The sequence below is a fragment of the Coloeus monedula genome (assembly GCF_965178545.1).
Source record: "Coloeus monedula genome assembly, chromosome: 11".
NCBI classification, from domain to species: domain Eukaryota; kingdom Metazoa; phylum Chordata; class Aves; order Passeriformes; family Corvidae; genus Coloeus; species Coloeus monedula.
Window position 1 is genome coordinate 21,088,370 of NC_138791.1, and position 16,694 is coordinate 21,105,063.

The 16,694-nt window shown below is 43.1% G+C and overlaps 1 protein-coding gene across 1 annotated transcript; it reads left to right on the plus strand.

Annotated features, from left to right (window-relative positions):
• The first annotated feature begins 1,514 nt into the window (after nucleotides 1-1,514).
• IRAK2 (interleukin 1 receptor associated kinase 2) lies at nucleotides 1,515-14,899 on the plus strand. The gene is made up of 13 exons (XM_082288533.1): nucleotides 1,515-1,752; nucleotides 3,183-3,362; nucleotides 6,331-6,495; nucleotides 7,202-7,314; nucleotides 8,736-8,930; nucleotides 9,370-9,434; nucleotides 9,849-9,963; nucleotides 10,230-10,339; nucleotides 10,712-10,907; nucleotides 11,573-11,635; nucleotides 12,663-12,863; nucleotides 13,022-13,538; nucleotides 13,827-14,899. Exons 1-13 carry the CDS (start codon nucleotides 1,566-1,568, stop codon nucleotides 13,943-13,945), a joined length of 2,226 nt encoding a protein of 741 aa, XP_082144659.1. The 5' UTR covers nucleotides 1,515-1,565; the 3' UTR covers nucleotides 13,946-14,899.
• Nucleotides 14,900-16,694: the final 1,795 nt, after the last annotated feature.

A 16,694-nucleotide genomic window follows, 5' to 3' on the forward strand; every position in this document is an offset into this window, starting at 1 on the left:
TAGCTAAAATGGTTTCACAAGTTTTTCCGGTACCCAAGGGGAAGAAGTATTTTCTTCCTACTTTTATGTAATTCTTTGCAACATAATTTCAGTCTAATCTTACATCCCTTTCAGAGATGTTCTAATCATCTTCCCATTAAACCATTTAGATGTGTGTCAGAGGGACAGTAAGCAGGGAAAAGGGAGGGGAAAACCCCACAAATGCAACTATTATTGTTGAACTTGTACTATGGATAGAACAGCTCATCCCAAGGCACTTTGAGTTGTCATATTTTAAATACACTTTGGATAGTTTTGTTTATTTTTTCCTGTCCTTTGATCTTATAGTTACAATAATACTGCATTTTTCAGCTTTTCCTTGTCACAGCGGAGCTAAGAAGTTCATTTGAGAGGTTCGTGATTTCTGAGGCCAGGAGTGCAGAAAACTGCAAAAGTTTGAAAGTTTGATACTGAAAACAAGAGTTAGCTGTACTGTAACATATATGCAGAGTACAAAGAAACAGTGACTTAAAAGCTGTCAAAACTTGTATCACTTCTTGCAATTCATACAAATTTAGACCTAGGGCTAAATATGAACAACAAGAGCAGAAGGACGGATGGTTACACTTAATGTATTGCTGGCAGTCTCTAGCAGCAGAAGTATGGCAGGAAGGCTTTCCTTTTTGCCAGAAGTATTTGTAGCATTTACACTGGCAAATTAATTAATCATACATTTTTATCAAAATCAGGTTAAATTAAAAAAAGAAAAAAACCAGAAAAATTTGTTGACTTCAAGAACGCATTTTAAAGCTAATCCTTGACAAGCAAGACCTGGCCCTGTGACCACTTCTGATGTTCTTTACTTCCCACTCCCTGCATATCCTGCCGTACACCGTATTGTATTGAGTGAGCTCCTGTGTGCTGCCGTGATGGCAAGCCCTGGCCGGAGGATCCCTGCGCGGCATCACCTGGCGGCATTTTCAGTGCCTTCTCTGGTGGTACCCGTTCCTTCCTCAACCATTGTGAGATCTGTGTCTTGCTGCCCAGTGGTACGGCCCCAGCACGCTAGGGAGCGTGGCTGGTGGAGCTCTTGGGGGGGATCCATCTTTATATCCCCCTCTCTATTGTCACACGGGTGAAGGAACCACCAGAAGAGTGCCCGGGGGACGTGGCTCTGCCGGGCTCCGCTGCCGATCCGCACACATCCCGTTCGGTCCGTACCGCCGGCCCTGCCGGCTGTGCGCAACAACCGGGAAAACACCTCTCGCTTCCGGCACGTGAAACTCGTAATTTGGCAACCAGGCTGGAGTAATAACCAGTCATGGAAAGGAAAATCTGATTTGCATCTGGGGCCGGAGCCTGACGTCAGCCGGAGCAGGAAGCAGCGCTTCAGAGACTGCCTGGGATCGCTTGTAGTGTTGCGGGCTCTTTCCCCGGCAGCGAGCCTCCCCGGCCGGCCGGGACAGGCTGTGAGGGCAGCTCCTCAGAGAAGAGGAAGCTCTGGGAGAAAAGAGGAGAGGCCGGTGAGAGTCGCTGCCCGCGGCCGCGGTGCCTGGCCCGGGGAGCACCATGCGTAGCCGCTGCTGATGGCCGCGGTGGAGCCAGAGGGCTGTCCGGAGAGGGACCGCGGAGCGATGGCCCTGCAGCAGCCGCCCCTCGCCCTCAGAGGGGGCTCGGGCCCGGCGCTGTACATCCACAGTATGCCCGCCTGGGTGCTGGAGGACTTCTGCCAGAAGATGGATTGCTTGAGCGACTACGACTGGATGCGGTTCGGTGAGGGGGACATGGGGCAGGTGGGGTGGCGACGGGGCTGGCGCTCCCCGAGCCGGTGGCGGGGCCGTGGGGACGCAGGGACAGCAGCGCGTTTGGGACGTGCTGGAAGGGCGCGAGGTTCGGGCGAGCTTCGCGCTGTCCCCCACGGTTCCCAGCGCTCGGCAGAGCACATCCTGTAAGCAGGGAATTCCCGGGCACCGGTCTGGTTTTGTTTTTCAGACACAGGTGGAATGCCAGACTGTGGTCCCTTGGCTCTTCCCGGGCAGCCAGGCTCCTTCCCCTGGCTTCCCGCAATCCTTCGCACTTCCCTCTCCAGTCGCACTATCTCCTACTTCTGTCTCACTGCCTGTTTTCACAACTCAGATCTGCTCAGATGTTCTATTTTTTTCTTTCCTCCGTCTTTTCATGTATCTTCCCTCATACTTTCTGCCCCTGTTTTTCTCAGTCCTGGCTGAGTACAGTCAGTAAGTACAGAAAATGTAGTCCCCGAGTTGTTTGGGTTTTTTTTTCTATATCCCAGTGCAAACAATTTTAACCTGAATCTTTTCTTAGTGCTTACCTTTCATTTGACATGACTTCCCTAACTGTGTGCTGAATAACCTCTTACCCCAGTTAAACTTCCTGATGTAGGGTGGGATTCATCTCTGGAGGGGTTTCATCTCCACTACCTTCAGATGCATAAAACTGTATTTCTGACATCCTTCCAAAGCCAGCCATGGTGAGAACTCAGGAATCTTTGGCTTCACACGAAGACCCCAGCCCCCAGCCTTTTTCCTTCAGGCACAGCCCCTCTGAGACTTCATCTCTGGGGCTGTGTCTAGGTGTGTGGGGTGGAGCTGGGGCAACATGAGGGGAGGTGGGTTTCGTATGGGTAAGTGAGCTGGGAAGAATACAGCTGGGTGACCGGCATGGTCAGGAAATGGGACACATTGTGTAGGGTCAGCTTCGGCATAGGATCTAAAAATAGCTGCAGTTCCCTGATAGCTTTATCAGAGCATTACTAACACCCAGGTGATTCAGTTATTGTTTGGCTCTCCACAGCACGGGGATTCAGGAATGCAAGTGGGAGTGAAACCACTCCACTGCTGTCACCTGTTTAGGGAGAATCACCCCAGGAATTTCATCTAACCTTACTTTGGTACAAGGTATTAAGGAGAAAGATTACAGGGAAAATACGCCGAAAAGTGTAAGTGGGTCTTCTTTTCAAGTGTCTTTGATAAAACAAAATTTTTTCCAGGATAGTTGAAGGAAGAAAAGGGGTATCTTACTTTAGGAACAGAATTTTCTTCATGTCCGCATAGGTAATTTATGGTGATCTTTCCTTTTAAAGATATGCAAAAGCAAACTGTGTCTCACACCTTAGCCTGCCCTGCTTGCCCTTGCCAGTTTTTTCTAATTTTTAAACAGAAATATCTGTTCTCTCCCACCAGCCTCCTATGTGATCACGGATCAAACAGAGCTACGGAAAATCAAATGCATGGAGAAGACAGGGATCAGCATCACGAGGGAGCTCATGTGGTGGTGGGGAGTGAGGCTGGCGACAGTGCAGCAGCTCCTGGACCTGCTGCAAGGGCTGCAGCTTTACCGAGCGGCTCAGGTCATCCTGGACTGTGAGTAGTTCCCCTTCCTCCCACGGGTCTGTGCTGCTCCTCACAGCACCCAGGCCCCTCCTAGGACATCTCCCTTGCTAGCTGAAGAAGATTTTTGTTAGGAGTCACATCCTGTGTCAAATTCTAAAATGTCTCCATTGATTGTGATTTTCTGCTCGCTCAAGTGAAACTGGTGGTGAGAGGGAAGAGGTGACACAGGCGGACTCACTGGTCCCCACAGCTCATCACCCCACCTTTGTAGTGCCCATCTTGGACCCTTCAAGAAGTGCCAGGAAGACAGGCTGTGGCCAAACCAGGACTGGTGCTTTTATACATCAGACAGGGTTTCAGAACACAGAGGCTGCACAAAAGGTCCCTGCCCTTCAGGCCTGGTCCTGTGGCACTGGATCACATCCTGGGAGTAAATTTTGAGAGATCATAGCAAGAAATGGGCATCCTCTCTCCAGCTCACCAAGCCACTGAATTGCTGTGATAATAGACCTGTGAGATAATAGACCTGTGGGCAAGCTGCAGTATTAGGCTGGATTGTGTAAAGCAATGCAAAGGCTTCATAAAGGCAGTTTCAAAGAGGCTGGAAGTGACAAATCCTGTGGAGTGAACACATTTTAGTTATTCTTCTGGATGATCAATATTAATTTTGTCCCAGATCAATTCAAATGCAACAAATTGCAAAATCACAATGAAATTATATTTTAAAAAATCTTATCATTGAATTTTATATAGCAAAACTTAATGTAAACAGCAGAAAGTCTGGATTATTTGGTACTTCTGCTATGTGGAAGTAGCTAATTTTTTTTCTGGAACTAACCCAATACGGGCATTCCACCGTGTGCTCACTCATAAGCAGAAGTGATTTCTACAGGTTTAGACAAATCTTTGAAGTCTTTACCTTCTACTTCTCCATTTTTCTTTGTATCTGAATACGCTTACTCAGGTGTTCCCTCTTGGGCAGATACAGAGGATATGTTGCTTGTTCAGTTGGGCACTTCAGAAAACGAAGCAGTCCTTACATCCCCATGATTCAATTCGTTCCTACTTAAAGGAATCAGACACAGCACAACGGGAGATCTTTTGCTGGCACATTACTTCCCAAAGAGTTCTACCTCCCTTCAACAATTTCTTCCACTCTCCAGTCCTACTTCTGAATGTCCATAATAATGTTTTCAATGTAAGTTCTTCAGCTGCTGTGCTGCCCTGTTTGCCTGACATGCAGGAAGTTGCAAAACTCATGAAAAACCCTGAAAAGTAGGTTGAATAAGGGAAGTGATTCTAAGTTCTGAGGCTTCTAGGTTAAACTACGTGAGGAAAAAAACAGAATACAGGGACTTGCCTGCATAATGCTGGCACTGTCAGTTTTGACTAAAAGCCTGCATGCAGACTGTTGGATAGGTAGTTTTAAAACCCTGTAAAATTTGGGATTTCTTAGCATTCTGACACAGTAACAAAAATACCTGAGTGTTCTGAGTTTTAGTTTTCAGACCTGGTTTCATTCAGACCTGAATTCACGGGTGGCATTGAAGAACGTGGATAGAAACCTTAAACAGAGCATGCCCATTTCTGCCATTATTGCTCTCCATGTACTGCTGCTCTTCAGCCTCACTGCCTGAACGTGCCATGGCTTGGCTTCTCTCCCACAGTTCGCTAACTCATGGCCCATACAAGAAGCCCAGATTACATGAGAACACTGGGCTTCCCACTTGTTCCAGGCACTTCCCTGGCCTTTCTTTGTACAAGTAAAACAACACAAAGCTGCTGTCTGATTTCAGAAGCAAACAGAGGCCTGGCATGTTTGATTCTGAGATCACCTGGTAAGATGCAAAGCTGGTAGCACAGCGGGACAAGAACCACCATGTAATAATATTTGGGCTTATGTATTTTCTGTGTAAAATAAGACATTAATTTGGATTTTTAAGAAAATGTTAAATGTATTGCTGATAAAAGGTGCCAGATAGAAAAACAGAAGTTTAGAACTACAACAGGAAAATGTTATCAGGGAGTAGAAAGCCCTTATATCACCCCACACTGGGCATTTCCAGGCTCCTTTTCAGCCTCAGTTTTAAAGCATTTACAGATAAGAATTCATCTGCTTCGGAGATTTTAATAATCTCATATATCATAGTATCTAGAACTTTTGTACTTTATTTCTTCCCATCCTAACTGTAGCCTAGTCTTGTCTGAGTAACTCCCCCTCAGCTGTACATAGTTTTAAGTTCTTGTACACTGTAAGCATCTTTGTACTTCTTTTAATCAGACTTCAAGTTGCTTTTTCAGGCCTGACTCCGAGGTTTTGCCAAGCTGTGTACAGCACAGGATCTGTTAGAGCTGTAATGAGTCAATAATTCAGTCTTTAAGCTTTTTATCAATAAGTTTTGAGCTTTGACCGTTTTTTTGTTTTCCCTAGATTGTCTCTGGTTTGTTTCTTTCTGTTGCTAAGTAAAATATGAGTCTTTCTTACAAACAGTCCTGTATATGAAAGTGTTTCCTGGGAATAAACCTAGTCATGCCACTAAAATCACACAACTGAAAATAGTCCTAAAATGTTTAACTGACTAAACCAAGCACAATTCTGTCCATCTTCCCCTCAGACCTACAACAACTGAGAGAGAACTCAATGCCTTCCTTAGGCTGGGAGGTGTTTGTGGTTTGAGATTGTTACCTGAAGGATGCTATATAGAAAATGATAAATACCTATTATTGCTGATTTCTTCTTTTAAGAGACTCTGCATCTCTTGAATAGTCATTGCTGGTATTTGTTTGAAGCTATCAGTTCCTGTTAATTTTCAGTAGAAGTTAATGTCATGGGTATGGTCTAAATTTAAATACCATCTAAATTGCTTGAATGTTCATTTTAATGTTGAGGTTGATTTGAAGCTTTATGTCCTGACTAGGATTATTTTCTGGTCACTGATTAGAGTCAGACTCTTATTTTCCCTGGTTATCCTCACATTCCCTTTGCTCTATTTTGAAGGGACATCGGCCTCTGATGTCACCAGCCCTAAGAAAGAAGAGCTGGAGCCGCCCAAACAGATCATATCTGTACCTCCCACAGAAGGCAAAAGGAGAGAGAAAGAAAATGAGATAAGTTCGTTGCCATGCCCAGACTCCTCACACCTGGGAGCAGTCCCAGCAGGCAGTAAGTACAGTACTGAACTCCAGATTTGCTCTGACATGAAATGACTGCATAGCCAAGGCTGCTGTATTTGTGCTCAGGATATTACAGTGAAGACACTGATCTCCCAGATGGGCACAGCTGAGTGTTTGCCTTTTTCCTAGCACTGCTGTCTCCTGCTTATTCCTGACATTAGCACACAACCTCCTGGCCGTCCTTCCTTTAGCCCCCTTGGCCTTGAGACATGCTGGCTGTATCTATCCTCTGGGATCTCAGGATGGTTCCCCGGTCTCTGAATGCCTTGGTCTCATCCTGGCTCCATACCAAGACTACACCAGTGCATGCATTTCCTGCCTCATGTCCCTCTCTTCATGCACAATAAATCTAGGCCAGCAGAGAACCGGGTAGGGGTCAGCAGCCCCTGTGCTGGGAGAGGGAGGGAGAGAATCCCAGCACATACTGGGGAGAGCATCTGCAACAGCACAGACACAGGGAGCTCCATGTCCCCAGCCAGGGCTGGAGAGGGCTATGCAGTCATCCTGCAAACAGGAACCAGGAAGAGAGCTACCTGTCTTCACACAGAATTTCAGTTTTACAGCTTGTCACAGATTATCCCTGGTCAGAAAATTCAAAAAAATGCCCCATATCTTCATAATTCCTAGACCTCTGTAGTTAGTCACAGGTGGTGGTATTACAATAATAAAGTGTGTCTTCAATGCTGTTATTTCAGCTTCAGGTGCTGTTTCTGAAGGAGCCTTCTATTCCCTCCCTGCTCCACCACCTCCCCCAAGAGACCTTTTGAGTTCCCTACAGTCCATTCCTCCTGTTTTATCAAGTGTGAAGGTAAATCCCCTTAGTACTCACTGACTATAACAAGGAAAATTGCCTTTATTATGTTCTGTCTTTTTTCAGTTAAAGTTTATCCCTCTACTTGTACAAAAATCAGTGATGTAGAGAAAACATTGGGCTCGGTTATAAAGGGTTTGTACTGAATACAGTAGTAATACTTCAGTTAGATTGCTTATGGTTTACATCACTTTTTTTGCCAGTGAAGGATCAGCGAGGGAAAAATTTACAGTATTACATCCTGCATAGCTCAAAAGGGATAACATACCCACAAATAGAAATTGAGTTCGAAGGACTCTCACGTGTAGATTTTACAGTGGACTTACATTTCTGGTGTGATTGCAGGACAGGACAGTATATACCACTGATCAGTCAGAATCACATCTCTTTTTTATTTTCATTTTATACTTAAAATGTGGTTTCTGCTCAAAACTGGGCTAGTATTGAATTTAAGTCATGTTGTCCAAAGCCTTGTGTAGCTGACAACTGAAAATCTCCCAGGATAAAGGTTTCATCACCTCTCTGAGCCCCTGTTCCAGTGCTTAACCATGACACTGGGAAAATTTCTCCTCATGTTCCTAATGATTTCAGCATGAAGTCTCCTGTTCCTTCCTCCCCAAAGTTCTCTCATCTTTCATACAGTCTAGCTAGATCTGTCCTGTCCTCAGAGTGTTTCCCAGATCTGTGGGCATACCTTAGTCCCATCATGGTTGTTCTTGGCCTGTTTTCTTTGGTTTATTTTGTCTGAGGCTTTAAGCTCTTCCACAATAACATGGTCCGGGAGTAGCAGCCAGGAGAGAAGATTGACTCAGAGTGCAGTAGTTTCAGAGTTTCTTGAGAATAAGTTAGTGCTTTGTTTCCTCAAGCTGGTTGCACATTAAGGTTGTGAAAGCTGCATGATTAGGCTACAGTGGGACTGTAATTATAGTTGGTATTAGGACTTACCGCACTGGAAGCAACAAATTATTGTGCAACTGACACCAGATGCTTCAAAAGTAGATATGAAGTTTCTACCAGGGCATAATTACATTGTGAGGGACCCCACTTTCTCATCCAACTATTTCTTAACATATAACCCAACCATAAAGATTAATATATCTTTTGTAACTCAGACTAACATCAGTTCACATAAATATATGGACTTTTAAACAAAACTAAGTCCGTTTCCTGGGAAAGGTGGAAATGCAAATTGGTAACTGATTTCAAGTTGCTTCTACTATGCAAAAGTTTTACATCATCCCAACACATCAATACAGGAATTACCTACATCCTAAGGAGTGATTGCATAGTACCTTTCACAGTTTCATTCAGCAATCACAGTGATTGCTTAAAACATGGAAAGGAAAATATGACACTGAAAGAAGGAAAAAGCATATGGATTATCATGAGATAAACTTGTTTCTTCTACAAATGTGTAGCCTTGCAGCTCTTCTACTCCTCAGCAGGAGACGATGGCTGATCTCCCTAGCGGGAGTCTCCTGTGGACCCAGAGGGAAATTGCTGATACCACAAACAGTTTCAGTGACAAGAACAGAATCTGTGAAGGTACTTTTGCAGACATCTACAAAGGCCAGAGGAACAACATGGTGTATGTCATCAAAAGACTCAAAGAGGCAAGTACTGCACCTTTTTCTAGAAGAGGGTGTCTTATTAGCATCTCTTGCCCATTAGCAGTTGTTGTTTAATATTGTGTGGGCACGGAATAAGAATAGCTGCACAAGAGGAGAGGTAAAAATGAAATGACATAAATAAGTAAGCCTAGATTCAGAAAACACCCGTGATGGATACTTTACTTGTGTGAGTAGTTCCATTAACTCTGTACATAGGAGTAGCCTGCAGTATAGCTGCCTGCATTGATGATTGGATCAGGGGTGTCTTTACACTAGTTTTTGTTCTAATTCTCAATTAATTGTTGCCTTTGACTTAACGTTGCCATCAGTGGTACTCGCCTGTTTCCTACACTAGCTTGTCATCTAGACACTACCAGATCTTTATAAATGCAAAGTCCTAGTAATTACTAATGACATTCTCTTGCATGTTTTCATTTTGCAGCTGGAATGCACAAGCCCAAATTCCACCCAGAGGTTCTTTCATACAGAAGTGCAGATTTGCTTTCGGTGAGTGGTTGGCTTTCAGAGGCAGTGATGCATGTCCTGCTCGTGGCCTGCTGCTGGGTGTTCCATTGACACTGGGGTGTCTGTTCATGCACTGTTCTGGGCGGGAGCCCTGGGCAAGCAACATGGCACCCGGGGCTACTGCTGGTCCTGGCTGAGCTGGCACAGCCACTCTGCAGCCTTGGGACGGGGAGGACACAGTGCCCACCTTGTACCCCTGCTGCAATGTGATGGGCTCTTGCTCAGTCAGCCTTCTGCCGTCTCCTGCCTGGGACCATTTTGTGCCTCCAGCTGTGCTTCCAGCTGCAGCACACCATTCCAGTTGCTTTGAATTTAGGAACTTATTCCAGCTCAGGAATGTATTTTTCTGTGTTCCTCTTACATCATTTGCAAATCACTGCTGATCTGTGCCTGCAGGTGTTGTCACATAAACATTCTGCAGCTGCTGGGGTTCTCAGTGGAAACTGGATTGCACTGTCTGATGTATCCGTACCTGCCCAATGGCTCCCTGCAAAACAAGCTTCAGTGCCACGTAAGCACTAATCCGGGTCTGCCATCTACTTGTGATTGCAAGTCCTCTCCTGGAACCGCAGGAAAAACAATTGCATGTCTTTGATTTCTGAGAAACAGCCAGGAAAAAAAGGTGCCCATGTGCCTTGGCTGCAAACACCAGAAAGGCAGCAGCTCTTCTGCTGGAGTTTGATTAGGACTCAGGCTAAGCCTTTGGTTTTCTGAACTACCAATGTCTTACAGTGTTTTATTCTATTAATTACCAATTTTTTCCTCCTTTCCTTGCAGGATGATTCTGCTCCACTGACCTGGGAGACGCGAATTAGCATTTCTATAGGAGTAGTCAGAGCAGTGGAGTATTTGCATAATTTTGGAATTCTTCATGGGAATATCAAGAGGTGAGGACTTTGGCATATCAGCACTTCTTTGGTCACCTGGTAATTCAAGGATTTCTTTAACAATCATGGCTGAAGTTTATGCAATTTGGAAATCCATTTGCAGTATTTTCTGCTGTTCCTTGTTTTGTGGGGCCTTTACCCTTTTTTGTTTAACCTGTCTCTCTTTCCTAAATGATGGAAGCATATTCTTTTGAAGTAATTTTTGAGCACTTGTTTTTCCCCTTCTTACTTTCTAACAATCCTTTCAGTCCTATGCAGCAGGCTAAATGCTGGACACTTTCAGTGCTTAATTTTAAAGTACAAAACTAATTATTTGCCTCAAGATAAAGTAATGATTTGACCAATATTGTTATTTGTCTGTCATTATCACAGCTCAAATGTCTTGTTGGACGAAAACTTTACACCAAAGCTTGGGCATTCTGGCCTGCGATTGCATTCTTCTGATAAAAAATCGGAATATGCCATGATGAAAACCAAAGTCCTACAAGCGTCTCTTACTTACCTGCCAGAAGATTTTGTCAGACATGGGCAGTTAACAGAAAAAGTGGATATATTCAGCTGTGGTGTGGTACGTTGCCTTTTTTCCATGCTCTGTTGCACTTTTTAGTGCTTCTAGACAAGAAATTGAATGTAAGAGCCAGTACCTCATGCTGGCAATTTCATATTGTAGTTGCTGGCTCTATAATGTGTTGAAATCCTGGTTTTAATTACATTCACACTCCAAATATATCTCAGTTTGTGGCAAAATGAGGTGAATCTTTCGAACAAGGGAAACGAAAGTGTTTCTTATTGTAAATAAAATATTACTGCTGATGGCTTAAAACAAATTAGATGCTCAAAATTCTTGCAGACTCACCACAAGAACTGCTACAAATGTCGCTTGTTCATTTGTAATTTCAGCTAAAATAGTTGATAGTCTGTGATGTCACCCATCTCCAGGTGTTTCCATTTAAGTAGGAAGTTACTCTGTTTAGTGTGATTTCTTATCTACATTTAGCTTTGCTTTCTTCTTATTCTTTGTTTCAGCAATATCTATTGTACTATAAAATCTGGAATTGGCTCTGGAGGTAGATCTAAAACCTCATAAATGCCCTGAGATGGCATTGTTGAGCCATCTGAAGCAAAAATATCAAAATGCATTGAAAGTTCAATATTTCTTTAGTTAAAAACTTATTTTTTAAAATTACAGTTCATTCTGAACAAATAATTTTATCTTTCAAATACACTTTCTAGGTCTTAGCAGAGATACTGACAGGGATTAAGGCACTGGATGAAGACAGGCACCCGATTTACCTGGTAAGAAAAAGCAGCAATAATGAACACCAATATGAATGAATGGGGTTGCCATCATAAAAAATAATTTTAATTTTATTTAAATACAATTTGATACTTGCTGTCTGCTGTACATGTCCTGCAGAAGGGATGTTTAGGAGCCATATCCTGGTTCCCTTAATGTCAGTAGTCTGCCTGCCATTGGAACAGTAGATATTCCCATTTCACATACCACACTCATGAGTGCTGGCCTGAATTGTATTAGGAGAGACTCCAAAATAAATAAATATTTAAGAGACAAAGTCTTGTGCTGAAATGCTGCCACACATTTTCTCTGTGCCAGGAAGAGGTGGTATGAGCCACAGTGAGTGGGGAAACCTGGGTAGGAGGGAACTGTAGATGCTCATCATGATGTTTATCAGGTGTTTGTCTTGTGCTCATGCCTGGAACTGATATCCCTGCCAGTTTCCCAAGCTGAGGTTAGAGCTACACAAACCACTTCCACAAGCAATCAGAACAGTCAAACTCAGAATGCATTAAAACCATCTGTAGAAAGCAGCCTCCACCTGCATTTCTTCTGTGGGATGTGCTCCTGATTTCTCGTCTGGCTGAAGCCTTGTGGGGGAGAACAACAGTCTTCTCACTATTTGCAAGCAATTCAGAAGTGTTTAGAGGGGTTCAGAAAATCAAAGATCCTGTGTTCCTGATTTCTTTAACACGTGTTACAAAGGCCTGTGTAAGAATGCTGCTCTACACAGTGTAGGCACTTTTTCATTCCCATATAAATGAGCACAAGCCAAGAAGAGCTGGCTCTGCTTTAGGGAATTTGACATTGCACACATGCAGGGAAAGCCACTGGCCTTTTTCTCTCCTGTGGAAACAAACATTTCAGTCAGTTCCACGAACTTTATTAAAGCGTTTCAGTCTGTGAAGCAGACATTGAGAAGCACTAATGACAAATACACAGCAATACTGATTCTCAGAGATTCAGACAAAAATAAATGCTTGTGTTCATTTTGCCTTCACTAACGCATCTCCTTCCTTTGAACAGAAAGATATGATTGCCGACGAAATTCAAACAGCAAAAGAAAGCTCACACTCCAAAGTAAAAAATTTGGAAAAACTGGCTGCCAAGGAAATCTGCTGCAAATACCTAGACAGAAAAGCAGGGCACTTGCTGGAAGAGGTAGCTGTTGATTTTGCATCAGCCATCTGCCTTTGCCTGCGAAAGAAAAATTCGAACATAACAGAGGTAATATTTTAAATACATGGCCAAGTCTCCTTGTCATCAAGGTGCAAAGCTAGAATGTTCGTGTCTTGCTTATTTTTGTGAGTGTTGACATAAGAGAATATGTGTAAGCAGGGGTACAGGAATTATTATGCGTTCACAGATTTGGTTGTTAAAAACAGGTACTTGAAATTATGGAAATGGCTGAAAACAAATTAAAAGAACATTACATCTGTGGAAGCAGCACTTCCGGATTCTCCATGAACACTCCAGAAGAAACTGATGATGAGACAGCCAGTCTGAGTGTGGATGTGCCTTCTGCAGTGGGGAATAAAGAGGAGAGCACCCAGGCAGCAATCCTGACCAGTGGCAGCCCCTGCGCCCCTTTCATGGGAGCTGTGGCACCCGACACGTACAGCAACTACATGTCACGGGTCCCTTGTGAATCAGATGAGTCCAGTAGTTTCATATGGAATCCTCCAGAAAAATCCACAGAGGAGTTACCTAGCCATAACTGTTCCAATTCAGAAAAAGTGGCAGCCTGTGATTACAGGATCAAGCAGGAAAAGCCTGCCCATGGACTGCAGGAGAGAAACATGGCGTGCGCCAGGGGTGATGGCATCCTGGAGACAGCAGCTGCTGCACAGGGCACCTGTCCACAGGGAAACACAGACCTGGACTCCTCGTGTGCTTCACAAGGTAAAAGTGCCCTGGTTTTACAATACTGGGGACAAATTACTCTCCAGAACTGCTTAGCTTCCTCTTCCTACTTTTAAACATGTATCAGTAAATCTTTGCTCCTTGGTTATGAATTTACTAATAAATCTACAAAACATTTAGCGGTTTTCTAACAGCTTTTTTTCCTAAGCCAGTTTTGTTGGTTGCTTGCTTGCTTGCTTTCATTTTTTTAAATTTAAAATTATCATCTATTCCTTAGACAATAGATGGATTTTTTCCTCAGTATTTGGGCTTTTTTTTGTTTTTCAGCCTTAGCCAGAGAGACATCTTGGAAAATACAGATAAATGATCAAAAAAAGAAGCTAATGGAAAATATTTTGCTGTATGAAGAAGACAAGTTAAACAGTTCTGAACTTTTTGAATCATAAATTGGATGGACTTACAGCAGTGGCCAGCCCAGAAGAAGAAATAAGGACTGTCTCCTCATTAGAAAGATGGTAAAAGTGTACCTTTCATGTAAGATTAGGTAGCATATTTGGATCAGGAACATTAGCCCTGACTAAAGGAAACAAAAGTACCACATGGAGAAGCAGCAGAAAATCCCTGTTCTGTAGCAGATTAAAGCACAGTCCCACTCTGTACACAGAAATGCCTTTTGCCTTTTCATCTGCAATTCGAAAAGGAATGGCAAACACAAGTGCCAAAATAATTTATGATTCATTTGCAGTGCAGTGTGTTTCAGGAGGCATCTGTTCGTCTCATTAAACTGCAGTCCGGGGAGTTACAGAGCAAGCACTGACCAGTGGCCAGGCAGCAGTACCCTGTGTTGTTATCCCACTGCGAACAGCAGACAGGAATCCGCAGAGGCATTGGGGAGGCTTTCCAATGACTCTCTCCTATTCCATATTATCTTAGTCCACATACTCAAAACCACTGCATTACCAGAGAGGGGGATTTTTATGCAAGTTCTCAGAATGTTGTACGTGGCTTCATCTCGGTTTCAATTGCACTGACCACAGGTGTAAGTAAATAACTTCATCGACTTTCCTCTACTCTCTGAGCTTCTCTCCCACATACACATGTGACACCATTTAAGTCCAACCTTTCAGTTCACTGTTGGGAGCTCTAAGACCATGTTTAATACTTAATAGAACTACTTTTGGGAATGTTTTTTTTTTCTAAGTGTCCTTTACATGTTCATGTTTCTCACTGTGTTTCACACGGCAACTGTTGTATATTTCGGATTACGGAAAATATTTTAATTTAAAATAGCTTTGTTTCTTTTACAGGACACTTGAAATTTAATTTATTTTGGCAATGGGTCAAATATAAGCTAGTAAGGGGACTTGTTGATGGTTCCATGCTCACCAGGTGTTCTCAGAGGAATCCTTGTGGGTGTCCCTTGGTTTGCCCAGCAGTAGGAGCCTCAGTCTCAGCCCCAGGGATCACATGCAAAAGAAAAAATAGAAACTTGTATGCTGGTGTATTTATGATCAAGTGAAACCTGCTTAAGAAAGTATCACTTTTATTTTTATGATATTCATTATTTGTACTACTGCTAGCATATTCCACTCGTGTGCAGTCTAGGGAAATACAGGTTTATTATAAACCAAAAGAACTGTCAGAGTATGTAGCTCAGCTTACAGACAGGTGAGCTGTCTCCTGAGCACAGGGAACAGGGCCTGATGTGCAGAAACGGCTGCAATTCACTGTGCAGTTCAGGAAACAAACAACAAAATTAATTATATGTAATTATTTTAATTGGAATTGTGTAACAGTATACATTCCTAGCTTTACACAAAGGCCTCACACCTCTTTTTGTACAGTACCTAGTTCATTGTATGTATTACTATGAGCAAGTAAAAGTATTTTAACAAAAGACTGGAATTATCTACACATTTCTCAAATTATTCTCTACACTAAAAACTGGTAAAATTCTGTAATTATAAGTGCCTTGGATACTGTCTATATATTTACCAGTGTCATTTTTTTTTATTTTACCAGAATCAAACCAAGATAAGATTAGTACTGACATAAGAAACATTGTGTATTCAGATTGGTCAATACCTGCTTAGTTCTACAGGAGATTTAATTGAGATACTTTATGGCACTGAAAATGTAATATTCATTGTTTTTCATGGGTATATTCTGGGAGACCCATGGCAACAACCTCAATGAGTCTTCTCCAGAAAGGAATGCATATGGATACACTGCAGAGCTGAATGGGAAACCCGAGAGTTTTAAACTGAGAAATGTAATTTGTACACAGTTCTGTTTCAAAAAAGTGCTTTAGAGGTTTTGTTCTCCTGTAGTCACCAAATGGAATTGTTATTCTTTGCCTTGTACCCTGATAGTTTTAAAATATGCTGAGGTGATATAGGCGGCCTCATAGAGTTACCTGAATATTTAACGTAACATACATAAGACACTGTGTGGTCTTATATTAACACTGTTATGTAACTTGGCAATTCAGAAACCAGTTTATGCATTACCATTTACTAATAGCTTTGTGAATAAAAAAACTGAAAAGTCCCTTTCTTTCTTTTTGCTTTTTCATGATTTATGGCACAGAAAATGTGTCTCATTCCACCCTATTTGGGGAAATCTGCATTTGCAAGGAAGCAGCTCAAGGTCTCCTTGCTCTAGTAGTAATTATTAGAACAAACATGTTTATTCAGTCTTCATTCACTGTTAAATAGCTGATTTTTTTCCTTTCTGATGTCTCTAGAGAAAAATGTAACCGTAAAATGAATTATAAAGAGGACTGCGGTACAGGCGGGCCGGGGCTGAGGGGAGCGGGCGCAGCGCCCTTCGCGCCCTTCCCGCCACACCCAGTGAGCGCCAAGGCCCCGGCCCGGGGCGGGGCCGTGTCCTGAGGGGCTGCGCACGGGCGGAGCGGTAAATAAATGTGCGGCTGTCGCTTTTCCTGCGCTTCTATTAGAACGCCGGCTTAACGTTGGTTTTAAAAATAACTAGAAAGTGTGCCAGTGGGTTCACGTCCTTCTTTCCTCCCTCATGATGAGTAAAGTTATAATAGCAGAAAGGAGAAGCTGGCACTGCTTTACGTTCTCCTTGGGAATTGCCAAGGCCAAAGGAAGAGCCGTGGCTTTGTAAAGCCTAGTCTCGTGACGTACCGTTACAGGAGAAAAAACCCCACCAGAAAACCCAAGCTCTTGC

Bases quoted from the DNA above. Each gene is read 5' to 3' on its own strand.
- IRAK2 (XM_082288533.1), top strand. From the start codon at position 1,566: ATGGCCGCGGTGGAGCCAGAGGGCTGTCCGGAGAGGGACCGCGGAGCG. The intron at 3,363-6,330 runs GTGAGTAGTTCC...TCTATTTTGAAG, and splicing joins GGCTCAGGTCATCCTGGACT to GGACATCGGCCTCTGATGTC. The intron at 13,539-13,826 runs GTAAAAGTGCCC...TTTGTTTTTCAG, and splicing joins CTCCTCGTGTGCTTCACAAG to CCTTAGCCAGAGAGACATCT.